The sequence below is a fragment of the Lepidochelys olivacea genome (genome assembly GCF_965140295.1).
Source record: "Lepidochelys olivacea isolate rLepOli2 genome assembly, chromosome: 25".
NCBI classification, from domain to species: domain Eukaryota; kingdom Metazoa; phylum Chordata; order Testudines; family Cheloniidae; genus Lepidochelys; species Lepidochelys olivacea.
Window position 1 is genome coordinate 13,824,155 of NC_140435.1, and position 25,605 is coordinate 13,849,759.

Sequence of the window (25,605 nt, forward strand, 5' to 3'; positions counted from 1 at the left end):
GGACAGAAAGTTTTGCTTCGGTGGGTCCCCTGGAATCCTGAGCATTTTGCTGCAAACTCGCCGGGCAGAGCTACCCTCCAGAGTCTTCGGGGTGTTTTTGGATCTAGCGTGTAGAATTTGGGGCAAGGGGGCCAGCTGGCTTGTGCAGTTGTTAATGGATCTGGGGGCCTTTCACCTCCATCAGTCTCCCCCTACTCCAGCGTTCCCTGAACTCTAAGTCCCCCCTGGGACTTTGAAGAGGAAGGGGGGTGGTCTTGCGGTTAAGGTGCGACATAGGAATTTGGGAGCCCTGGGCTCGCTTCCCGCTCTCTGCCTCAGGTGCCTGTTGGTGGAATGGGGATAATACCTGAGTCGCGGGACTACCTTCGTTCCTACAGGTGAGGCACTTGGATCCTGTGATCTCTGGGTAGCTGGAATCCCAACCACGTACTCGCCCCCCTGGTGGAGCTCTCTTGCCACCCGTCGCTACCTCTTTGACTGGCCAGAGGGGGACCCTGAGACCCAGAGAGATGAGGTGACTTGCTCAAGGTCATACAGGAAGGCTGAGGCAGAGCTGCTAATAGGACCCAGGCGCCCCAGTACAAAGCCACTAGACCATACTGCCCCTTTCTCCTCTCCGCTGTGTCTACTCCCTCTGCAGCCTCTGGGGATAATTGAAGGGTACCTTGGAGACGCACCCCTCACTGTGCTCTGACGTCATAACTGTGCAGCGGTGACCTCGCTAACTCTTGCCTTGGGAACGTCTCAGGTGCAGGCTGTCGCTGGAGGACGGCCAGGGGGCTGGCTGCAAAAGGACTTTAGCTTTTCCCTTTGAAAGATGCAGGTTCACCTCTATTCACGTGCCAGCCTTTATCGGGGGAGGAGGAGAGCCAGCCGCCCTCCCCCAAATGTACACTAGCTCCTCAGCCAGCAGTGACCATGTACCCGTCTGCTCCCCCCTCTGGGTTTTCAGTGGCTTGCACCTGCCTTTGCTTGGGTCCTGCGGCTTTGAGACCTTTTGTGCGGCGAGGTGCCCCCAGGAACTGCACGAATAAATTGCCATCGTTCGCTGCCGTGATGCCATCCCTGTCGTCTCCTGTGCAGAAAACGAGGGTCGTCGGCGCCGCAGCACCATGCCCGGCGGCAAAAAATGCATCCTGGCCCCGTGTCGTTATCTTATCGAGCCAGGTGTCTGGTGCACGGGGGACGAGAGGCTGGGAATTAGCCAACACGGCCAATTGCTCAGAGACCCCCTGAGGTCAGACAGAGGGCTGGCCCACTGGCTGCGTTCCTTGATTCAGAGAGAGAAGGGTGTGCAAGGGTTTTTCTTTAGCATCGGCCTGTTAAACCCGCAGCGGTCTCTCTGTGCCCCCAGCCCCCCTGCGCAGACACATGATTGCTCCGCTGCCAGGGGTTGGTGCGTTCCCTGAGCGAGTGAGCACCATGTTAACGAGGAGACGGGAGCAGCATGCTGATGTTAGGATGGGGCTGTGGGTCTCTGCTTCAACCTTGCAGGCACCTGGGAAAGGTCGTTCCTGGCCTGAAGGTGCGGGGAAGGGCTGGGGGAGTTGGGGACAGGTAGAAAACACATTGGGGAGGCGAGAGTAGACCCTCCTCCGGCCTCCCTCCTTCTGACGGAGGTTGCAGGAAGCATTGGCTTAAGCTGCAGTTGTACGTGATTCAAACCAGCGTATGCCCAGCCTCTCTCTGGAGGCAAAAGCACCTGAATAAATTGCCATGCAACACGCCAGCCCATGCTGCTGTCAGCATTGTGTGCACGAGGGGCCACGCAGTCCCTGAGAGAGCGAGCGAGGCTCCCTTCCCCTGCCCACCCCTTCCCCCCTTCCATGTGGAGCTGTGGGGAGGCTCTGGGGAGAGGGGGTTTCTGGAGTCCGTTCTGAAGAGTTTCCACCTCTCGGCCCTGAATGGCCCCAGGTCAGAGGGCCCCGATCTGGCAGGGAGCTGTTTGTTCTCGGAAGGGAAGCGCTCTCACGGGGTTAGAGCAGGAGACTGGGAGTCAGGACTCCTGGGTTCTGGTCCCAGCCCCAGCACTGCCTTCCCGGCATGGCCAGGAAGGACGAAGGAGCCGTGTGGAGCTCAGGAAGTTGAGTGGCCAGTAGACCCCAGGTTGCTGAATTGGGGTCCATGCCCCTTGTCCCTATAATGCCTCCCCCAGCCTGGTTGGTTGCCCCAAGCAATGGGGGTTTGCAGATCCCTCAGGATCTCGCTCCATTTCCTGCTGCTCCGTCTCCCTTCCATCCCCTTAGCCCCCGTTTTATGGTCCAGCCCCATGCTGATCCAGCACCCTGAATGTGCACAGACCTAGCGTTAGAAATCCACACTCTGCGGGGCAGACACCCCCACCACGGGTGACCTCATCCAGCCCTTGGACTGCATGTGTTTGCAGTCAGGCCCTACACAAGACAAGCACAGAGCCACATGAAGAGGAGGGTGGAGGAAGGGAGGAGAAGCAGGGGCAGGTTCCAGAGAGCTGGGTTTGGGGCAGGAGGGACGGGACACATGGGGAAACTTTTCCCAGCAGCCCAACAGCAGGTACGAGGCAGGGAGCGGGGGCAAGGGAGAGGAGAGCGAAGTGGGATGAGGGCTTGTCTGGTGTCAAGGCACCACATGGCATGGTGCCCACTGTGCCTAAATGCTGCCATCAGACCACCCCTCCGGGGCAGAGCTGGCAAATCGACCCTTTACGTGGTGACGCCCCACCCTGTGCTGCTCGGAGCCCCAACCGGAAGTCTATTTCTGCAGGGCTCAGGAGCTCCCTTCACATGGGAGATGCCTCCCCCCCTGGCAAGGGAGAGCTCCACGGCCTCTCACGCCTGCTTCCCAGGAGGGTCCCGCCTGCAGGAGGCTGTTGTGAGGATGGGCAGGGGCGGGGGAGCACAGTAAACCAAGAGGGAACCCAGAGGGCTTGTTGGTGATGTCTCCTTCTGCTCTGCCTCTCCAGGTTCTACTGGGACTTCACGATGCTTCTCTTCATGGTGGGCAACCTCATCATCATCCCGGTGGGCATCACCTTCTTCAAGGAGGAGACCACGGCCCCCTGGATCGTCTTCAATGTGGTCTCCGACACGTTCTTCCTCATGGACCTGGTGCTGAACTTCCGCACGGGGATAGTAATCGAGGACAACACGGATATCATCCTGGACCCGGAGAGGATTAAGAAGAAGTACCTGAAGACCTGGTTCGTGGTGGATTTTGTCTCCTCCATCCCTGTGGATTATATTTTCCTCATCGTGGAGAAGGGCATCGATTCGGAGGTGTACAAAACGGCCCGGGCCCTCCGCATCGTCCGCTTCACCAAGATCCTCAGCCTGCTGCGTCTGCTACGCCTCTCCCGGCTTATCCGCTACATCCACCAGTGGGAAGAGGTAAGGGGTCTTTCTCGGCCCGATGGCCTTTGGGCACCTGCCTGCCTCTGAGGCTGGCTGGGTTGCATTCCCTTCCTCCATCAGCGCACAGGCAGCTTCTTCTGGCGCTCTCGCCCCGAGTCCAAAGGGCTGAGATGGATGAGTTCAGGCCCCTCAGCTCGAGGAGGTGGATAAGCAGGGGCGAGTTATGGCTCTGTAGCCAAAGGTGCTGGTTGCTTAGAACGCCAGCTGAAGAGCCCTATGCCATCAGCCCCTCTGCAAAGCCAGTCCTTGCTGCCAAACGTGCAGTGGGTTTTGTTGATTTGGGCCCCTGCCTGCTGGGAATGGACTGAGAGTTGGCAAACTCATTTCACACAGGCCACCAAATTTCCGTCAGATGGTGATGACTGGCTGCCACTAATACAACTGTCCTGGCCTGGATTTTCTTGTCGTCATAGTAATAATGGGATTGAGTCTAACTTATTGTCTCGCTGGCTCAAAGTGCTTTACAACCCTAAGCTAAGTCTCCTGGTATCCCTGGCGGTATCCCACATAGCTGGGGAAACTGAGGCACATGAACCGAATGACTTGCTCGAGGTCATCCAGGGAAGACGTTGTCAGAGCTGGGAATAGAACCCAGGAATCCTGACTTCCGGTCTCCTGCTCTAACCGCTAGAGCGCACTCCTGCCTTCATTCAGTTTGTGGCCCGCCTGGATTATTGTTAAGCCCTTCCCACCCTGCCCATGTACTACCCCTGCATCTCCTTCTGCTCCCTGCACCCCACCCCCCAGAGATGGCATGGTTGGGGACACCAGTCTATGAAGGGTGCCAGCCTGAATAGCCAGCTCCTCCCCAGCTTGAGAGGCTGGTGACAGTGATGGTGGTGGGGGGAGTAGTTAGGGTGCGTATCATCGCCCCCCGTTTCCCGCCCCGGGCTGAGCGTTGCCCAGCTGACAAGCCTGCAGGCACCTGCCCCTGTGGTTCTGTATCCATGTCTGGTGTGGGAGGGAGTTGGGCTGTGGTTACCTGAGGCGTACATTGCAACCGCCTGTGTGTGTGTTTGGGGGTGGTGTCTTTTGAGGCTCCCTTTGAATTGGGCAGGCCCGTCCTTCCAATGGAGGTCAGCCCTGGGAGAGGATCGCATCCCGCAGCCTGGGTCATGGATCAGGACTCCGTTGCGCTAGGCGCTGTACAAACAGAACCAGTCCCTGCCCCAGAGAACTGACAGTCTAATACGCAGGTGTCTGCAGCACGTGTGTGGATTCAGTGTGCTGTCCAGTGCACGCACGGGGAGACGCGAGTACCTCCGGGATTGTGTCTCTGATAAGTGTGTGCTGTGCATTTGTGTGCCTAGAGATGTGAATGGACATCCGTGTGTGGCTGGGCGTGTCTCCGTGTGTCTAGGCACAGGTGTTTGTGTGTGCACATTCCCACCCTCGTGCACAGAGACAGCGTGGACTAGTGAACCGGAGCACCACTGCCACTGACTCGACTTTGAGCAAATCCCGTCCCGCTCCCTGCCTCAGTTTCCCCTTCTGTAAAACAGGCTGTCTCACAAAGACAGTTGGGAGGATTCATTGCTGTTTTTTCTTGCCTCCATAGCACTTAAGTGCCTGCAAAGTGCTAAGGAACATGCTCCAGGGCGAGTGACTGTAAATGCGGGTGTTGGGGGCAGGTGAGGGTTTGGCATGTAGCTGTGTGGCTAGGGGTGTAGCGGTAAAAAAAGAAGTGGGTAAACTACACTAAACCCCGTAGTCCCCATCTGAGAAGTAGGAAAACTCCCTTACCCTCATCTACGCTGCCGAGGTGGTGGGGGGTGTGTTATGTACACCTGGGGCTGTGCGGGCGAGCTGGGATGTGCCTCTGCCATGCATGTGCAGTTTGTGTGTGTGTAGCCAGTTGCCGGTGTATGTGCTGGTTGTCTCAGTGTGGGGAGTATGTGACGGTTGTTGGTGTGTGTATCTGTTGCCGGTGTGTGTACTTTGTGATTGTGTGTACCGATTGCCTTTGTGTGTGGTGTGTTTACTGTTTGCTGGTGTGCATAGCGGATGTGTGTGTGTGTGTGTGTGTGTCAGAGTGTATATCAGTTGCCTTTGTGTGGTGTGTGTACTGGTTGCTGGTCTGCGTAGCAGTAGCCTCTCTCTCTGTGTGTGGTGGGGTGCATATCAGTTGCCTTTGTATGGTGTGTGTACTGTTGCCGGTGTGCGTGGCAGTAGCTTCGGGGGGTGTGTGTGTGTGTACTGGTTGCCAGTGTGTGCAGCAGTAGCCTTTGTGTGTGTGTGTGTGTAGCGGTAGCCTCTCTGTGTGTGTGGCGGGTTGTGTACCAGTTGCCGGCGCGTGTGGTGTGTACTGTTGCCCGTGTGTGTAGCGGTCGCCTCTCTCTGTGTGTGGCGGGTTGTGTACCAGTTGCCGGCGCGTGTGGTGTGTACTGTTGCTAATGTGTGTAGCGGTAGCCTCTCTGTGTGTGTGGCGGGTTGTGTACCAGTTGCTGGCCTGTGTGGTGTGTACTGTTGCCGGTGTGTGTAGCGGTCGCCTCTCTCTGTGTGTGGCGGGTTGTGTACCAGTTGCCGGCGCGTGTGGTGTGTACTGTTGCCGGTGTGTGTAGCGGTCGCCTCTCTCTGTGTGTGGCGGGTTGTGTACCAGTTGCAGGCGCGTGTGGTGTGTACTGTTGCCGGTGTGTGTAGCGGTTGCCTCTCTCTGTGTGTGGCGGGTTGTGTACCAGTTGCCGGCGCGTGTGGTGTGTACTGTTGCCCGTGTGTGTAGCGGTCGCCTCTCTCTGTGTGTGGCGGGTTGTGTACCAGTTGCCGGCGCGTGTGGTGTGTACTGTTGCCCGTGTGTGTAGCGGTCGCCTCTCTCTGTGTGTGGCGGGTTGTGTACCAGTTGCAGGCGCATGTGGTGTGTACTGTTGCCGGTGTGTGTAGCGGTTGCCTCTCTCTGTGTGTGGCGGGTTGTGTACCAGTTGCCGGCGCGTGTGGCTTTGAGTTTCCTGACCGCTCTGCTGCGTGGGTGTTGCAGGGGCTGGTGGCTGCGGTGGGATCGCCGTCTGTGTGACGGGGAGCGGGGCCCGTCGCCCGCTGCTCCCTGGGCTGGCAGGGGACCGAGGTGGGCCGTGAGCTCCCTGGCGTCTCTCGCCCTTTGCGGCTCTCTCTGGGGAGCCAGCGGATGAGGGAACGCGGGGTGCGAAGGCAGCGCCGGTGCCCCTCTCCTCGCAGGGAACGGCTCTGAGCGGCAGCAGGGGTGGGATTGACTAATGGCTCTGCCGCCCAGCCAGCGCTGAGAGGATCTGCAGTGCGGAGGCTGGGCACGGTGACATCAGCTCGGGAGAGAGGAGCCCGACCCCCCCCGCCCGGATTTTCCCGGCCACTCCTCTCCGCTGCAGTCCAGCCTGGCGAGGTCGGGGGCTCTGGGCTGGAGTTTTGCAGCTGGCAGCTCCAGGGCCCGGGCTGAGCTTTGAAGGTCACGGCCACCCAGGGCTGCAAACCACCAGCCTCGGCCTATCTAAACAGGAGCCAAGTGCCGGGGTAGCGCCACCCGGCAGGTGCCCTTCTCTCTGCCCCTGCTGGGTGGTTGTTTTGGCAGGGAGCAGGGGGGTGCTAATAAACCGTTAGGATTTGGGAGTTCCTGGCTCCTGGGGCTGCCTTCTGAAAGTCGGGCCCTGGCCCTCCTGCTGACAGGGGACTGATTGAAATGCCTAGCTCTGTGCTGGCTGAGCCCAGCCCCCTTGCTTCACCCCACAAATCTCCGTGCACGGGGAGGCTGTGAGAGGCAGCTGCTTTGTCCCTAAATTCCCTCGTCTCTTCCCATCCGAAGATGGCCTCTCAAAACCATCCCCATCTGCCTCGCCGCTAGCAGGAAGGGGAGCGAGCGCCCCAGACTCCTCGGCTGGGCCTGCCTCAGTTGCCCCGGACTCTCCTTTCTCTTCCGGGCTCCCCGCCCGGCTCCTGATGGCCTTGTGGAGAGACAGGTTTGCTGGGCCTCATCCCAGACTTTAGGAGGAGTTTTCCCATGACCTAGAGCCAGACACCCGATCTCAGCTATGCTCCATGGACGCCCGACGCTTGGCTCTGGGAAGGGAGCCTTGGCCAAGTCCTACATGGATGGTGCCACCTACGCTATGCCTGGCTGTCTTCTGCCTAGGTGACCCCAAATGCTCCCCACACACACACCCCTGTGATCCCCCCCCACACACACACACAGCCTCACGGAGACTGGCTGTCAGTGGCTGATTAGCAAAGAGCAGCGGATACGTCTGTGCACGTTCTGCCATGTTTTCACGCACGTGCGTCTGCCTCCCACCGGGGTCGGTGCTTATGGCATCTGAATTGGGGATTTCCTGGCAATGGGATCTGGGTCTAAAGGGAGTTTGAACAGGGGGCCAGTGGGGGGGCTGGGCAATGGTCAGAGCCCAGAGCGAGGAGCTGCCAGGTTCTAAACCTGACTCTGGCCAAACTGCCTCAGTTGCGCTGCTTTTCTGTGCCTCGGTTTCCCTACCTGTAATATAGGGATGGCATTTACCTAATCCTTAAACCCTCTCTGGGTGGCAATGGGGACAAGGGATCGGGCACTTAGATTCCTTCCCCGGCACATTGCAGAGCAGAGGCTGACACAGCACAGTGATGGGGCCTTTGAATCCCAGGGAACTTGGGAACGATTGGGGCCTGCAGAGACCATCCTGCAGTTTGCCGGCTGTGATGTCGCATCTGATGTCATAAGCATGATGTCACAGGCTGTGGGTGTGATAAGGCCAGGAGCGGGGACGGTCTCACCTGACCCTTGCCCGGAGGGAGCGCACCGATTCCTTGCTGGGGTTGGGCAGGGATTGGGATCCAAGTGGCATCCCCTGCCCTAAAGGGAGATTGGGATTTGGGGGGTCACACCCAGCTCGGAGGGCAGCATGGGCTTCTGGGCTTGCTTTCTGCTGAGCCTGGCCCACACACGGGGCCCTGGGTTGGGTCGCTGCTGGAACGCTTGGCCGGGGACCCAAAAAGCCGAAGCTGCCCCATGCGGCCTGCTGCAGGTTTCAGTGCTGCGAGGAACCCCGCCAAGGAAGCGCCGCTCACACTGGATCAGAGCTGACAGCCCGCTCGCTGCCGTCGAGTCCTGTCAGCGGGGAGAGTGGCCCTGCACCGGACCCAACTCACTAGGGGGAGAGCACAGCTCTGTCACTCCCTTGTCTCTGTTGGACGCAGGCGACTCCTTCTGCGTAAGCACAGGGTCTGTGGGACCCCCTGTTGCCCAGAGCTCCGGGGAGCTACTTCCCTGCACCTGACGGGCAGGGGAGCTGATGCTGATACATGCAGGGCTACAGAGTGGATCCAGATTCTTGCTTTGGGCCTCACTTTTGTGCCATCATCCACCGTCTCTCCCATCCTGCCCCTCCCTCTGAGTCCCTGCACAGGGGCTCTCAACCTTTCCAGACTCCTGTCCCCCTTTCAGGAGTCTGATTCGTCTTGTGTAGCCCAAGTTTCACCTCACTTAAAAACGACTTGCTGACAAAATCCGCCATAAAAATACAAAAGCATGACAGCCCATTGTGACTGAGAAATGGCTGTTTCTCATTTCTACCATATAATTATACAATCAATCGATTGGAATATAAATACTGTACCTACGTTTCCGTGTACAGCACCCAGAGCCGTGTAAACAAGTCAATGGTTGAAATTTTAGTTTATGCTGACTTTGCTAGTGCTTTTTATGTAGTCTGTTGTAAGACTAGACAAATCTCTAGCTGAGTGGATGTCCTGCTCCCCGGAAGATCTCTGCGCATCCCCAGGGGTACGGGTACCCCGGTTGAGAACCACTGGGTAGTACACAGGAATTGGGTAATATCCCTTTCAATAGTTTGGGAGCCTTCAAGTGGGGCTTTCTTCTACTTCAAGCCCCCAGCTAACGAGCTGAAACCGGGGAGAAGGGAAGACTCCTTATCTCTGCTTACAGCTGAGGCGCTGAGGCCCAGGGAGAGAAAGGGACTGGCCCAAGGGAGTTGGTGTCCGAGCTGGGAACTGAACCCCCATCTCCTGGATCCCCTGTTCCTTAACCTGCCAGGAGCACGACGGCAGGAAACCAGCCTCGGCCGGCAGCACTAGCTGCTCTGTTAGCTTTTTTCCATCTATTCCGTCTGTAATTCCTTCCCCTCCTGTCAGTGTCGTGCATGGATGCAGCAGCCCTGCCTGTGGCCAGCTCCCTCCCCGTCAGATAGCTCCTCTTAATAACCATGGCGGGTGGCCGTTTGTAATAAATGTTTAATTTCGTGCCGCCTGCTTCCTTCCTTCCAAGCGGGAACGTCTAAACTGCTCTTTTTAGCCCTGTAGTGTGAGCCCCGCGAGTCCGAGTCAGTTGACCCAGGCTCTGAGACACGCTGCCATGTTTGGGGGGGGGGAGGCGGCGTTGGTTACCTGCAGCGTCCCATGTCCTTCGGCGGGGAAGTCAATCCCCTGCGTGCTGTGTGAGCATGGTCCGCCCACGTGCCTCTGTCCCACCGTTCTGAAAGCTGAGCCCTGACAACCAGAGAATGCCCCCTCCCCGCCCCGTGCTGTGTTAAAGGCCTTCATTCATCCCTCTCCCCTCCTGTCTCTCTCCCCGCCCGGACTCATCCTTCCTCTTCTTGGATGACCCAGTGTCATAATGACGTGTTGACGTTACAGTGTCATCGTCACCCTTGGAAACAAAGGACCATTCCCACATCCGAGCAATTGTTTCAGGCTCTCTGCAGACTCATGCAGATGCTGCTGCATTGGCCCCATGTGGGGCGTGTTTACAAGGTTTGCTCTAACAGGTAGAGACTTGGGGGTTTTTACTGGAAGTTTGGATGATGGCCAACAGTTGAGAGGTTTGTCCTTGCCCCCCGCCATCCCCTTTAAACACACTCCCATTGGGACATGCTGGCCTACCCCAGGCCCTGCTGTGGACACTCAGCGGTATCTCTGTTGTCAGAGACTCCCTAGATTGTCTCCTCTCGCAGTGCAGAGTAGCGTTCCCTCTGCTCCCCCCAGTCCTGCCAGCGGGTGTGCGGGCTCAGATTCCACAGGGATGGGCTGTTCTCTAAGAACCTAGATAGAAAATGTGGCTCCCCTGGCTTCTCCCGGAGGTGCCCTTGGTGGGGTATGGCCGGCATCGGTTTCAGAGTGGTCCATGTCCCACAGTGCCCAGCTGTGCCCAGACCCGCCAGGCGACTGATGCTCTGGAGGCTGGCGTCTCCCGCTGTTAAGATTTCATACGTGGCAGTTACAAGCCTGTATCAAGCCGCTGCTGAGAGATCGCAGAGCTGGTTGAGGAGGGATGGCTCCAGAGACCAGCCCTGCAGCGGTGGGATGGGGGTGCCAGGCTCACTCACTAGTGATGTCGGGGGGGAAGGGGGGGACGGCTTCCTTGGTCTGGGCATTAAACTAGGTAGAGGCGAGTGAGAGGATTTGAAGCACGTTTAATATCTCCCTTCTGGGGTCTTTGAAACAGTGCAAGATGCTGGGTGCAGGGCAGATGTGGGTTGGGAAATAATGTAAAAATCCCATGCATCTGGGCGTGCTATGGAAAAGCCTTAGCTTAGATCTGAGCTGCAGGATCCTTCTTGCAGTTCCTGGAGACAGGGGAGTTTCACCCTCAACCTGTGGGGAGACTGTGCTATGAAACACCCATAACCCCCCCCCCGACTCCCCCCCCACACGTGTTCCTGCCTGTTTGTTGCCTCCTGGCTCCTATCTTCTGAGTTTATTGACATGCGTGTTTTCACACTGTCAAGGCCCCTGCAGAAGCAAGTCCTGGACTGTCTCCTCTCCCACCCCGACCTCCCCCTGGTTCTAACCACTGGATCACGTCACCGGTGATAAAGGGGGGTAAACTCATGATGCTCTCAAGCTGGGGACTTTGTCGTGCCATAATGTAAGCTAACAACAGTTGCTCTGAGCTAAAGAACAAACGTTTTAATTCCTGTGCCACACGCCATGAGTCATTGGCACGGGTTAGTCCCCTGTGTGCTGTCATGTGGCTATGGACAGTCCTGGGTAAAATGGTCAGTCCTGGCCCGTATCCTGATTCAGGCGGGGGCAATGCTGGATCCAACAGGGGAAGCATGTAGGAATTGCTAGGATGCACCCGATGCTGGGGAGGAACAGGGGTAAGTGTTCACAGCTCCAGCCTAAGTGTTCTGGCTTTTATTCTCAGCTCAGCCCCTGGTGTGTGGTGTGATCTTAGATGTGTTGCATCCCCTGCTCTGCACCCCCTCTGTAGTGCGAGAAGGAGGAAGAGGATGGTCTGGTGCCTCAGCACAAGGCTGGGAGGCAGGACTCCTGGGGTCCAGTCCCAGCTGACTTTCTGCCAGTTGCCACTGACTCGCTATGTGACAGTGGGCACATCCTTGCTCCGTGCCTCAGTTTCCTGATCTGTGGAACAGGGCTAAAACTGGGGGAGGGGTATTGTGAAGCTTAATTGCTCCCTGTTTGTCAATTGCTTTGAGATCCTCAGCCAGGTGGTGCCGTACAAAGTGTCACATATTAGAAAAGCCCCAGGCAGGGGAGGAGCCTGTCTCATTGGCCTTGGAAACAGAAGCCCAGTGGGATTCAGGAGCCAGGCAGCTGCACTGAGTTTCCACTTTGCCGGGGTGCTCTGGGCGAGGGGTGGGCTGCAGAGCGTGGTGCCCCTAGGAGTGGCATCCCCAATGCGGCCCTGTCCCGTCTGCTCCACTCAGGAGGAGGGAGTTCGACCACCAGTGGGAAAGGGCTGCTGCCAGAGAGGGCCATGGCTGGATCCGCTGTGCCCTGCCCAGCCCCCAGTGTTTGATAAGTGAGGGAAGCTGAGTGAGTGGCTCCTTCAGTGAGAGTGAAACACAAAGCAGTTTCCCTGAGAGAACCCCAGATCTGTCCGCTCGAGAGGCTAAAACCCTCTATGATGCCTCACATCTTAACCCTAGGCATGGGCCCAAGAGAGGACTGGTGGCTCCGTGGCTAGCCCCTGGGAGATCCGGGTCCAATTCTCTGCTCTGCCCCGGGCTTCCTTGGGCAAGTCACTGAAGGCCGAGTGCTCCAAAATCGCTACATCCCTTTGCAGGTCTGAGCCCCCATCTGTGAAATGGGGTTAACAGCCGTTCCCTACTCCCAGGGCTGCTGTGACGATCAGTGCATTAACAACTGTGAGATGCATCCTAGATGCACCCTTGGGTGTGAGACCCCAGTCAGCCTGAGGTCCTGATCCATGTGGGCAGGCCCCTGTGTGGAGCTGGCTGGGGGCCTCAGTCATACCCAGTGATCCCCCAGTCAGCCTGGCCCAGGTTTTATCCTCTGAGCTTGGCAGGATGCAGACTCTTTGAAACCCCGTGCCTGCACCGTGCAAAAGGTTGGTCCACCCCTTTCCTCTTCTAGCCTGCTCAGGTCTCCTCCCAAAGTGACTCTCTCACTGCTCACAACCGCTCTTTAGCAAACGCAGATTTAGGCACCCGGCCTGCATCTTCCCGGCAAGCCGAAGGATGCCCATTCATGTGGGCGTGGGTCCATTTCTAGCCCTCATTGATAAAATTGTGCTAATTATCTTTCCCCGTGCTTGGCAAATGCAACCTCATTCTCGCAGAGCCCTGGCAAGGCAGGAGATGCTGTTATTCCTGCGGGGGGAACTGAGGCAGACTAGTGGCCACGCTCCCGAAAGTGGTATATGTTTTTAGCGCCCAACTGGAGAGGTCTGGGGGCTGATTTTCAGAGTGCCCACAACTCCTGGCAACTTCCGCTGCAGCAGGGGCAGCTCAGCGCGATATGTTAAAGTCAGGCCCTAGCGTGAGCTGGATTCCCCAATGAAAGGCGATGCTGGAAAGCGGTGGCGAAATGATGTGCCCCAGGTCTTCAAAGTGGGAGGCGCTGTTGCGTTACAACGGAGGATCCCAGCTCCCCGGAGTCTGCTCACATCGCTGGCCCCTGCCTCGCGCTCAGGTTAAAACTTGTGTGCAGCCTGCCTCCTGGAGGGTGGCCGGTAATGCTGCGGGCTCTGCATTTCTAGGTAGGTGCTGAGCTCTTAACTATCCCTAATGGGGCAGTAACATAAGATCTGTCTGTGCAAGGTGCAGATTTCGGCTGGTCTAAGTTTACGGCGCTCAGGGTGAGAAAAATCCATCGCTCGGGGAGGTTGTGCGGTTATAGCACAACCCCTTTTATCACTGTAGGTTGCGTCTACACTACAGGGTTATGCCAGCATAGCAAAGAACTGCTTCTTTTTCTCCTGAGACCTGCTACCATGAGCCCCCCACCCTCCAGCTCACCTGGTGTGAGAGGGGAAATTCAGTCCCCTGGCTTTTTCCACCCCGTTCCAATGATCTGGGGGTGGAGGGGAGGGGGAGCTTTGCTGTGGGATTAACTTGCTGGGACTTGGGCCCACAGCAGCTGGCTAACCACAGCCCGTGGGGGCTGCTAGCAGAGTCCCCTGGTGATGGGACTCTCGCATATTCTCATCACCAGCCCTGTTATCCCCCAGCACCGAAATTAACCAGTGAATTTCCACGCCAGAGGTCTGATTCCTTCCTGGTACTCCGTCACACCTGGTTATGTTCTGGGAGTTACACCACGAATGATTCTAGCTCCGCGGTGAGAACCCGCTTCCATATCCGTGTCCTTTGCTGGCCTGTTCTGTTAGAGACTCCCCAACCGCCGCCCTCCAAAGCAAACTTCCCTATACTTTGGGCCTTTCAGGATTCGAACCTGGAGCCAGACAGGCTACTCGCATTTCAGCCCCGTGTGTCGAACAGGCCGAATAGGATCCTAACAGCCCTGAGGATGGAAATCTGGCTCTGAATTTTGCACCATCTCTGCTGTCAATGAGGCTGGTACTCGGATGGCATAATTTCCTCCTCCCCCCCCCGCCCCCACCCGCACATGCCCTGATTTCACAGTGGCCTTTGCCTGGGTGCGGGAAGGAGAGGAAAGGGTCAGTCTGCTGTTTTGGTGGATGGGCTTCTCTGTTTGATTTGCCAGGCCTATGGGGTGAAAAGCATGTTGAAATGGGGTTGGGAGTGGGGGGAGATCCAAGTGCTTTGTGTCCTGTTCAGTTTGGGGGAGCTCTGGGTGTGCCCCTGAGGGGTCATGGGGGGATAAATCCAGCCGTAGCGTAACTCAAATGGAGTCATTGGAGTAGTAGTTAGTAGTAGAGAGGCGATGTGACTCCCTGGGCTAGGGCCCCTGGAGTCTATTCCTCTCACCGGCTAGGACACCTAGGTACTACTCCTGCTGGTTAAGCTTTGGCAAGTCACGTCTCCCCGTGCCTCAGTTTCTCCATCCATACAATGGGGTAACGACCGTCCTTTGGAAAGTGCCGTGAGATCTACGGGTAGAAAGTGTGAGGTGGTATCATTTTTGAGGGCCCGGTTAAACATACATGGAGATACGATGCTTGCAGTCTCGTGTTACCCCAGAGACCAATGTATTTAATCCTGTGGTGCCTTTAATCCGTCAGGAGCCCAGGGTCCTGGAAGGGGAATTGGCTGCAAGAGAGCACATTTTCCATAAACCCCGCGATTCATCCCTTCTAGGCAGCAGAGTTTACAGGCTGGAGAGAGAGGCAGGGTGGCCTAGTGGCTGAGACTCAAGACACCTGGACTCTGTTTCAGGCTCTGCCACTGGGCAGCTGGGTGGCCTTGGGCAAGTCCCGTCCTGCTCCGTGCCTCGGTTTCCCCATCTGTAAAATGGGGGTGATGGTACTGCCTGCACTTTATGATCTGCTGAGGAGAGCTAGGGATCGTTGCTGTTCAAGCTTTGCTGGATCGGGGCCCAAGAGCAGGAAGACTAAACGCAAAGCACATGTAGCCAGACTGTGGCAGTGGAGGAAGGGAAAGCCCAGGTGCCTAAAATCACGGCAGGCTCCTGCCGGGAACAGAGGCCGTTTTCAAGCGAACAAATGTCAGTGAAAAGATGGGCCCACAACGGCTGCTGGCTGCAGAGTTCCTGCTCTTATTCATGAGAAGAAGAACGCAGCATCTGCCAGCATCGTGCAGCCATGTGCCCGTCCTGTATATAAACAGTGCCACTCATGCCAAAGGAGTCTGTTGCCCTATTGGCCCAACCGGGTTGCCAATATTCCCATAAAGAAAGAGCCCTGGTGTCTTTAATGTCGGTGCAAAAACTCTGCGCTTTAAAGTCTCCTTCCACTGCGTGGAAGTCGATATATTCCCCTTCAAAATGTGACCAGCTCAGTTAACCCAGCTGGGATTTGAACCCATGGTTCCTGAGCATCTGGGAATTTCGAAGCGGGCGCTTCTTGTGCTAAGCAGCCCTGTCTTGGCTCGTTAGCGTCATGAGCAGCTGTGAATCAGAACCCATGTGAAATGGCTTTCTTTGTACTGTGGATATAACAAGCAAGCGGCGAGAGGGGGTGTGTGAGAGAGAGAGAGACAGACTGACCGACCGACCGACCCAGCATTGCTATCAGGCATATGGAGACAGTACAGATGGTCCATGAGGGCAGCTAAATAGTCCCTAGCTCTTTGGCCAGGTGGCTGCAGGCTAACAAGGCACCAGTTTGCCCGTGTTGTGTGACCCCCCTGATTCTGGTCCTGTGTGTAAGAGGACGTGAGGGGCAGAAGGAAAGAAGTCCTCTCTGTTAACATACAGCAGGTGATTCCTGAACCCCGGCTGGGCCTGGAGCAGTGCACCCGTCGGGTGCTGCTCCCCCTGGAGTGGGCCGTTGCAGGCTGGGACAGCAGGGGGAGGACTGGCTGGGCCTGGGCACCGTGGTCTCATGCTGTTTGTTTCCCCCTGGCAGATCTTCCATATGACCTACGACCTGGCCAGCGCGGTGATGAGGATCATTAACCTCATCGGCATGATGCTGCTGCTGTGTCACTGGGATGGCTGTCTCCAGTTCCTCGTGCCCATGCTCCAGGACTTCCCCAGCAACTGCTGGGTCTCCATCAACGGCATGGTGGTGAGTGCCAGGGGGGAGCCACCTCCTGCTCGGCAAATAGAGCTAGGACATGGTGCTAAGCAGGGCCGGCTCGAAGGTTCCTTCCCCGGCCAGGGCCGGCCGGTTCCCGGTTCTCCTGGGGCTGGGCTGCTCTAGTTCAAAGTATCCCGAGCGAACGGGGCTCCCACCACATCCCGTAGGAGACGACTCCTCCAGCCTTATGCCGTCAGCCTAAAATAGTCTTTGGTCGGTTTCATCCCGTGACTTCTGGCCAGTGCCCCCCCAGTGGCTCCTCTCCCTGCCTGGGGTTGAACCCCACCCATGTGTGTAGAAGGGTATGTCCTGTCCCCGGCACTTAGCCAGCCTAGGTCCAGTCCTGCAGCCCCTGCAAACCTCTTCATTGTTTCCGATGCTTTTTTTATCCTGAGCTCCCTCCGGTTTCGTCCCCTGCGTTCTGGCGCCAAGGGGCGCTGCACACCGGCATCTGGGTGCTCTCGGGCTGGAGTCGCATCAGCTCTAAAGGGTGCTGGGAGCTGGATCTCCCGAAGCCAAGACCCATTCAGAACCCCTCTCCTCCTGCTAAGGTGATGGGCAGACACTCGCCTTCTGCCATCCCTGCCCCCTTCTGGCGACTCCACATGGCAGAGTCTCAAACCTCCCTGAGGATGCTCCCTCCCCATTGCTGTGGGGGCAGCTTCCGGGATCCTGGCTGTGATCTGTGGGGCAGGTGATAGTTAGCCCCCAGCCAGCTGGTGCAGCGGGGAGCGGAGCCAGTCTCCCAGCTGAGCTGTCCTGGGGGAGGCAGGAGGATACGTCTCGCTGTCATGTCATGGACACGGGAGCAGGGCTTGCTCCTCTCCCGCTCTGGTGCGTCATTAGCCAAAGGGGCTGGAAGCCAAATCAATGCCATGAGGCCGGGTGTTGTGTCACTGGCAGAGAGTTATGGCTTGGAAGTACACAGCCCACTCCCTCCTTCAGGGGAGCTAAGCAATAGCAGACAGAGCAGAGATGTTGTGGCTTCTCTCTGCTTCCTCCCTCCTCCCCCCGTTCTCCTCCAGCAATAAAACTGCTATTAATAAATAATGGGACGTGCTTTTAATTGCATTATCGCGGCCTTGCAGCAACATCATTAACAGATCTCCCCCTCTGTACACACAATTCCCTTCCTCTCTTTCCATCTATCCTCTGTAACCAGTCTGCATCTCCTCCTCTCTCTCTCCTTGTGTTTTCCTCCTTCCGTCTGGGTCTTTCTCCCCTTTCCTCCCTTGCCTTCCTCTCTTTCTGACTGTTTCAATCCCTTTCTTCCTCCCCTCTCTGTTTACCTCATCCGCTTTCATTCCTCCATGTCTTACGGTTTCCGTCTCTCTCCCCTCCACCCCCACTTTCCTTGCAATGACTGAGACACAAGAAAGGCTTTTTCCAACCTAGGAAGGGGAAGGTATTTCCTCAGCAGGATCCACGACCTCAAGGATCGACCTGAAACCGAAACCCAAGCCCCTAGCACAACAAGCCTGGTGTGTGTCTTGGGGCATATCACGTATGTGAGTGTCGGGCCCTGTCAGTGTTATTGATGGGGTGGGTACATGCCTTTATGTGTGCGTGTGGATCTCGTGCAGTGGGATTGTGATGCACGTAACTTTCTGCACATGAATGTAGATGCTTATAGGATTCCACCCCGCTGCCTGGAGACAAATGTTGGGGCATGTACAGAGATGCTGGCTGGCCAGTGGCAGTAGTGGTTGTTAGATGTATTACTGTGGCACTTAGATTGGAAAGAAGTTGAACACCGTCCAAGGGAAGCATGGCCGAATGATCAAAAGCGTCTAATGGTTGGAATTCAAGTCAAATGAAGAGATCCATCTTCTAACTAAACAGGTCCTGCTCTCTCCAATGGTTGCCCAGTGTTCTCAGGTGGTACGGCCTTTTGCTCCGAATGCCTATCAACTTCCCGGCGAGAACGACCTTGGACGTGTACCTAATGCAAGAAAGATGGAAAAGGCCCCACGGAAGACCTGAAACACAATGGCTGCATGATGTTGATAGACTCCTGTCCATCACAGTCATCCTACCTCGTCACGTGCCAGATTGGGCTTAGGACAGAACATCATGGAGGCACATAACGCATTCAATGTCCATGACAGCGTGAGAATTAACAAGAGGCCCAGCCGAGATCGGGGCCCAGTTGGCCAAGGGTAGTTTTGCCATTACCTCCGATAGGAAAGGCCAGCGATCAGCCTCAAGATAACCCCAGGTCACCATGGGGTGAAGGTTGGGGCTCTAGTGGCTGCCATAAGGGGAAAGTGCATCTGTGAAGAGGACGGAGCTGTCTGGGGTCTGGTATGAGACCGTGGGACGAACTCCTCCAGGAAACGAGGACCATCCCAAGCCTCCTCACCTTCTACTCCAAGTGTCCTTTGACCTGCCTTCTCTAACATCAGCATGGAGCAGCCTGTGGATTAAAATTTCCAAACCAAGACACTCCCATGCACACTGCTCCCCTGGGGGAGAGGATGAGAGAACAAACCACATGGGACAGATGCTAGCCCAGTTGCTTATGCCTCATTGGAAGGAGCTCAGCTCCTATGTTCATGGGCACAGTATAAGACTCTAGTGAGAACAGAATAGAATATGCAAGGCAAGGTAAAGCTGGAAGGTGTGGGTTGCTCTGGCTCTGGGCTCCAGATTCTGTTACAGTGAATGGGATGAAGTCTGGGGGCTGGGAGTCAGGACTCCTGGGTTCTTTTTCCAGCTCTGTCACTGACTTGCTGTGTCACCTTGGACAAGTCACTTGTCCTCTCTGTGGCACTGTGTAATCACAGAGGAAAGGAATAATGAAGCTTCCCTGTCTTCGAGGGGATCTCTCTATCCCTCACGGACCCATCACAGATATAGCTACCGTCAACAATAGTTCGGTGCAACGCTTTAATTCCACATACTTCTCTGCTTTGAGGAGTGCACTAATTGAGCATCACACCGCTCTGTGAAGCAGGTGAGGTGCGCTGCCTGTTTTACAGAAAGGGAAACTGAGGCACAGAGCTGGAACTCAGGAATTGCTGCCTCCCAAACCTGTGCTCTGACCGTTATAACACACCTTCCCCAGAACGGCATGCTGACCGGTCTCCACTTACGGGTGTCCATGTACTATCCCCTCTACATCCTGCTTTCCCAGCACACTGGTAGCTTTTCATTTCTTGCATTCTCTCTCCTGCCACACAAGCTGAATATTCCAGCACAAGTCCTTTAATAAACTCGGTGCCCTCCAGACTGTCTGAGCTCATTCTCTTCACAGGAACCCGCATTCCTCCCTCCCAACCGAACTGGCTTCTGTTGGCTCCTCATCCATCAGTAGGATTTGGCAGAGTCCCAGCTCACTGACAGATTATATAAACCTGCCCTTGTCACGTCGGCCTGGTTCTGGGAGCCAAGTGACAGGCAGAGTAAAGAGAAAATGCTCCCAAGCCAAGGGTGGATCTATGTGGGGGTGATAGGGAGACAGGAGATTGGGAACCGGACACTGAACAAAAGGGTCCAGGTGCATTAAAGGCCTCTGGAAAAATGTACTGAGCAGATCTTTCGAAGGAGCCTTTGCAAGCTGGACTATGCAACTAGAGCACGGCCCGCAGCTAAGATGCAGCTCCGACCGCTGCCGATGCAAAGCAGCGCCCCCTGCTGGTGGAGTTCCATTGGCACCCAGGGACTCGGGCGTTCTCCTTCCAAGCTCTGGTCTTTATTTTGAACCTAAACATGTGACCTCTGAGGCTGGGTCAGTTGCATTTTGAAACAAATCGTTAATACCAGGGATGCGTGCGTGGTCATGTGATGCACCGATGTGTCTGCACATGGATGTGGATGCTCATCGGATTCCGCCCTGCTGCCCGGACACAAACACTGGGGTGTGTGCAGAGAGGCTGGCTTGCCCCTGGGGAGGGGGGTGTACGGTAGAGCATGTGCATGGCCATTTGGGGGTGTCTGTGTATGCATGCGGCAATGGTTGTGTCCGTGTGTGGTGACTCAGCTGTGTACGTGTCTGCCGATGCTGATCGTGAGAGGTGTTGTTGCAGTCTGTGTGTAGATGGGGGGGGGGTGCGTGGTAATAGTAACAGTGGGAGATTAAGCTGCCCAGCGTGTGTGGATGGGGAGTGTGTGAGAGCGTTGTAATGGCCGTGCGTGTGTGAATGGGGTCTGTGCGTGCCTGCGCGTTCCCCAGCCAATCTGGAAGGGACAGGAATGATCCTGCCCTCTCCCCTCCCAGCCTGGCCCACAGGGTTGCCGCTTCCCTCTGATTTCAACCCAGCCGGTTTATGGGAATCTACGCATAGACTGATTATTTTTTCTCCCTCTTTTAAGCTGGGCAGCCCTGGAGTTTATGGCTCATGGCCTGGTGGCTCCTCCCATTTCCAATCACCAGAGGAGGAGAATCCGGCCCCTCCCATGCAGCTGGGACTTGGGCCTGATCCTGCCATCTTGCAAGATGCTTTTCATGAGAGTCCTGCCTGAGGCAGGACTGCAGGATCAGGCCCTTGGCGTGGAAGGGAAGATGCTACTCTGTGGGACGTAACGGGGACTTGGGGTGGAATTCAGTGCTTAAATTGCATTGAAATTAATGGGAGTTAGGCGCCTAACTACCTTTGTGGATCCCACTCGGGGTGGTGCCTAGACCTTGGGCTGCTCACCCTGTCTGCCCGGCCCTCGTCTCTATGCTCTGTTCCCTTCCTCGGTCACCCAGAATAGTATAAGGCCCCATCTATTTATTCAAGCCTTTGGCTGATGACGTGGACTTGTGCTATTCTAGGCTGAAGAGTCATTTCCCAAAAGCTCAGGTTTGCTCCTGAGCGTTGTTGACGGTCGTTAATAAATTATGGATAATATTTTCATTTTTGTAAAATGCGCTCGGGGATGCATGCGTTTTCATAAACCAGTAAAAACATCCAAATAACTAAACCGGGGCGGGGGAGGGCAGGACTGATTGCGCCTTGTTTCCATTGATACTATGCAAAAAGTGTAGAGAGGCAGCATGTTCTATGGGCACCGTCGGAAAGACACCTCCAACCGCCTTGTGTTTATTTCTTCCTGATGCTGGGTCCAAAATCATGTCTCCCGGCGCCCCAGCAAGACGCTAGCAGAGTGGTTGTGTTTTAAAAGCAGGTCCCAAGGAAGATCTGAGCAGCCGCTTCCACACACAATCTCTCACTCGCTCACTACACACACAGAGAGAGAGAGCAGTTGTCTTTTATCAGCTGGTCTCCGGGAAGCGGAGAGTTGGGTCTGAGCAGCTCCTTCCACAGCCACACAGGAGCGCACGCGCAGGCTGAGTGATGCCTCTGACGGGAGTTATTCGTCGCTGCTGATGTTGTCTTTGCAGAACAATTCGTGGAGTGAGCTGTACTCCTTTGCCCTGTTCATGTCAATGAGCCATATGCTGTGCATCGGGTACGGGAAGCAGGCCCCCGAGAGCATGACGGATATCTGGCTCACCATGCTCAGCATGATCGTCGGAGCTACCTGCTACGCCATGTTCATCGGCCACGCCACCGCCCTCATCCAGTCGCTGGACTCCTCCCGGCGCCAGTACCAGGAAAAGGTAAGGAAGAGCAGAGTGTCACGCTGAGGGGCGGGTTGTGGCTTGTGTTTGAGTGGGAAGCCTAGAAGATTTTTTCACACTGAAGATGGTGCAGGTCTGCGGGGAATGGGATGCAGGGTGACTGACCCAGGTGCTTTGGTTGGGGGTACTGCGATAACCACGTCCTCCTCCGATGGTGATCACAGAACCGGTGCTCTGCTGGGCCCGATCCTGTGCAGTGCTGCTGAGCACCTCCTGAGCTGTCTTCAAGGGGAGCCCAGGTTGTTCTGTGTTGGCCCCAAAAGCACATGTTGGGGAGTGGGGGATGCTGCGCCCTGGGGGCACTATCTACCCATGGAATGTCCCATCAAGGCCCTGCTCACTTGATCCCCAGGTCCTGGGAATTCTGAAAGAGCAGGGATGTTAGCCCATGTGCCTGGGCTGAATTCCTGCCTGGATGATTACCTTCTGCCCCCTGAATTCCCCCTCTGAGATTTCAGCTGGGTGCGGGTTTTTTTTCCTCATTTCCAAGCTGATGTTCAGTGCAGTTGTCAAACAGCTCCCCCGTTTCACCCCAGAGGTGGCTGCATTGCATGGGGAGGCGAACTGAATCGCTAGATGTCATGTGTTGACCGTTTCGGGATACAGGATATTATGTATTTTATTGCTGTAACTGCAGTCTGTGCCTGGAAGCAAACTGGGGCTTTGTCCTACTGCACTGTGGATAGACTTTGACTCTGTTCAAGTCCACTGTAAATGAGTTCCAGGGAGCGACCCTTGTCTTCAGAGAATGTGCTGAGCGAGGGTTTTCTTGACACTTAGACAACATCCTTCTCTGAGGTGGAACAGGGTACCTTTGGACAGGGAGACTTTCAAGTCATCTCCACTTAATAGCACTGAGTCCAGGACCATGGACAGCAATAGTGTCTCCAATAGGATCAGTAGCTCAAGGGGGATTCAGACCTGCACATGGAGACACAAGCCCCAGCCATCGTCAGAATCATGAGCCCAAGTGCAGGAACTGAGCTGTTATATTAAGGGGGAACCAGTGCCCTTATATGAACAGGGAGCCAAGAGGCGTGTTGGAAGAGCGCAATTGACCAGATGCAACTCTTTTAAATAACACAGAGTAGGTGCATCTCCCGTTACCTTTAAAACACATGCATAACCCATTGATGACTTCAAGACTTCAGATCCGAGTGTGCAGTGGGGCATCCTGATCAAAGCCGGGGCCACGCAAGATGAGCCAGGGCAACCACGGGGTCTGTGGGCTGCACTGTCGTATTGCAGGGGTGGGGGGATGCAGGCTGAGTGCTGGGCTGAAGGCAGCCTGGCATTATAGAGGGGGATTAACAGGGCCTAAGGTTTAGGAAAACGCCAGCAGATGGCCCCTGGTTCAGGCAGGAGAATTTTGGCTGCGTGGCATTCTTGGGGACGGATCTTGGCTTTGAAAACTTGCATCTCCCTTTGCTCCGGCTGTGTCGTGGGGCAGGGGGCTGGCCCATCCTGGCTGTGTTCTGAGAGGCAGGAGGTCTGTGAGCCGCAAGGTGACTAATCATCCTGCTGCTAACCCCGGAGTTTACATCCTCACCAGATTGCCGTTTCCCTTCATTAGCCGGTGTCCCGGGGGAGCCCGCGCTGCCGGAACATGGCCTCCCCAGGGAGCATTTGGGGAGCTCGTCAAGACAGGCCTGGAATCCTGAGGGCTCCCGTGGGGCTGGGCGCGCATGGCAGTCGCTCCTCCAGCAGCCAGGGATGCAGCTGCTTCTTGGGTCCTGGAGTGGCGGGGGGGGATTCTCATTGGAGGAGCCTGCCCACCCCGCATTGCTCAGGAAGACGGACCGCCCTGCTCACGGCTCAGACCCCTCCCTCGGTGGGAGGGCCCGCATTTGTATGGCGAGTGCCCCATGAGCCTTACACCACAGACGGAGCGTCCTTTAGAAGGGGCCAGATCCTGAGCTCCTTAGTGAGGACTCCAGGATCTGGCCCACTGAGAGAGCCTCTTCCGCACCCCCATTTCTACTGCGTTCTCCCTCCCGGCCCCTCGGGCACCCAGCTTCCTGCCCCTGGCCCAGTGCCCGTCTCCCTGGCAATGGCTCGGTTTGGATGCCTTTCCAGCCCCCGAGGGGATGGGTCGATGCGGAGGCGTTTGCAGTCCCAGTGCAGGACCGAGCCGGGCTGTTCACAGATGCCGAGACAAAGCTGGGATGTCCTTGGTGCGCGCCAGAGCCAGGAGGAGGGGAGGAGGTGGTGACTTTGCTCTGCCATCAGAGCGACGTGGACGGGCAGCTGCTCAGGGGCGCGGGCACAGCTCGGGGCTGCGGGCACAGCTCAGCTCTTTGAATAAATAGTCCCCCTCCCCCTTCCTCCCCACAGTGTCCATGCAGAAAGGAGTGTGCTCTGGTGGGTCAACCGGGGGGCTGGGAGTCAGGACTCCTGGGTTCTGTTTCCTGCTCTGGGATGGGAGCGAGGTCTGGTGGTTCAAATGGGGACCTGGGAGTTAGGACTCCTGGGCTCCCTTCCAGCTGTATCACAGAGTGACCTGGAGGCAAGTCAGAGGCTTAATTTGGCTTGTCGGCCACCCATACCGCTACCATCAGGACCCCCCCAGGTTTGCGTGTCCTCCTCCTGTGGGTCCAGAACAGCTGAGAACCGGTCCCAGGAACTGTGGCTGCTCCGGGTCCCTTTGCTCTAACGACGTCCTTCTACACAGCTGGAAATGGAACCCAACAATTCCAGCTCCTAACCCCCGCTACTCTAACCAGTAGTCCACACTCCCTCCCAGAGCTGGGAAGAGAACCCAGGAGACCTGACTCTCAGCCCCTCCGTTCTAACCATTAATAATGCTGCCTTTTGTTTGTATAAAGTGATGACGGGGAGTCGAATCCCTGCATCCTGCAGCTCCATTCCAGGCATCCCCTCCTCTCTGACCCCCTGGCAATGGGATTACGTGGCATCAAACCAGTCCTGTTGTTGTACAGAATTATCCTTAGGCAGGTTGAACTACGCCATCCAGGCCAGGCCACAGGGGCTGTGCCAGCCGGCTCAGTGCAGGAGCAGTTGGGAGAGGGGGGGTGTTTTGGGTACCCCCAGGATGGGGGAACTCAGTGTCCCAGCAGAGCCCAGTTACTGCACTGATTCCAGGGCTGGTACCTCCTAGGCTACAGCTCAACACAGGCATAAAACACAAACTGCTTGAACTGCTCGGGTCAGGAGGACGCAGCGTGGAAACCAGGCCAGGGCCTGTGGGTTTGCTGGCAGGGGGAGTTTTGGATTCCTGGCACCAGCTGGGCGGGGTTTGGCTTTTCCTGGATTCTTTAGATCTTTCCATTTGTGAAAAGTCACCGTTTCTTGTCAGCAAGTTAAGGAAGTATGGGCTGGATGAATGCACTATAAGGTGGGTAGAAAGCTGGCTAGATTGTCGGGCTCAACGGGTAGTGATCAATGGCTCCATGTCTAGTTGGCAGCCGGTATCAAGTGGAGTGCCCCAGGGGTCGGTCCTGGGGCCGGTTTTGTTCAATATCTTCATAAATGATCTGGAGTATGGTGTGGATTGCACTCTCCGCAAATTTGCGGATGATACTAAACTGGGAGGAGTGGTAGATACGCTGGAGGGGAGGGATAGGATACAGAAGGACCTAGACAAATTGGAGGATTGGGCCAAAAGAAATCTGATGAGGTTCAATAAGGACAAGTGCAGGGTCCTGCACTTAGGACGGAAGAACCCAATGCACAGCTACAGACTAGGGACCGAATGGCTAGGCAGCAGTTCTGCGGAAAAGGACCTAGGGGTGACAGTGGACGAGAAGCTGGATATGAGTCAGCAATGTGCC

The 25,605-nt window shown here is 56.3% G+C and overlaps 1 protein-coding gene across 1 annotated transcript in view; it reads left to right on the plus strand.

Moving 5' to 3' along the window:
* The window catches only part of HCN2 (hyperpolarization activated cyclic nucleotide gated potassium and sodium channel 2), a gene marked incomplete at its 5' end in the record, with an annotated part of 42,062 nt that overhangs the window by 9,204 nt on the left and 7,253 nt on the right, over positions 1-25,605 (plus strand). Inside the window, 3 exons of the mRNA XM_084614824.1 lie at positions 2,942-3,365; positions 16,072-16,233; positions 21,575-21,793. Of these exons, the coding sequence (XP_084470950.1) occupies positions 2,942-3,365; positions 16,072-16,233; positions 21,575-21,793 (805 nt within the window). The remainder of the gene's footprint in view (positions 1-2,941; positions 3,366-16,071; positions 16,234-21,574; positions 21,794-25,605) is intronic.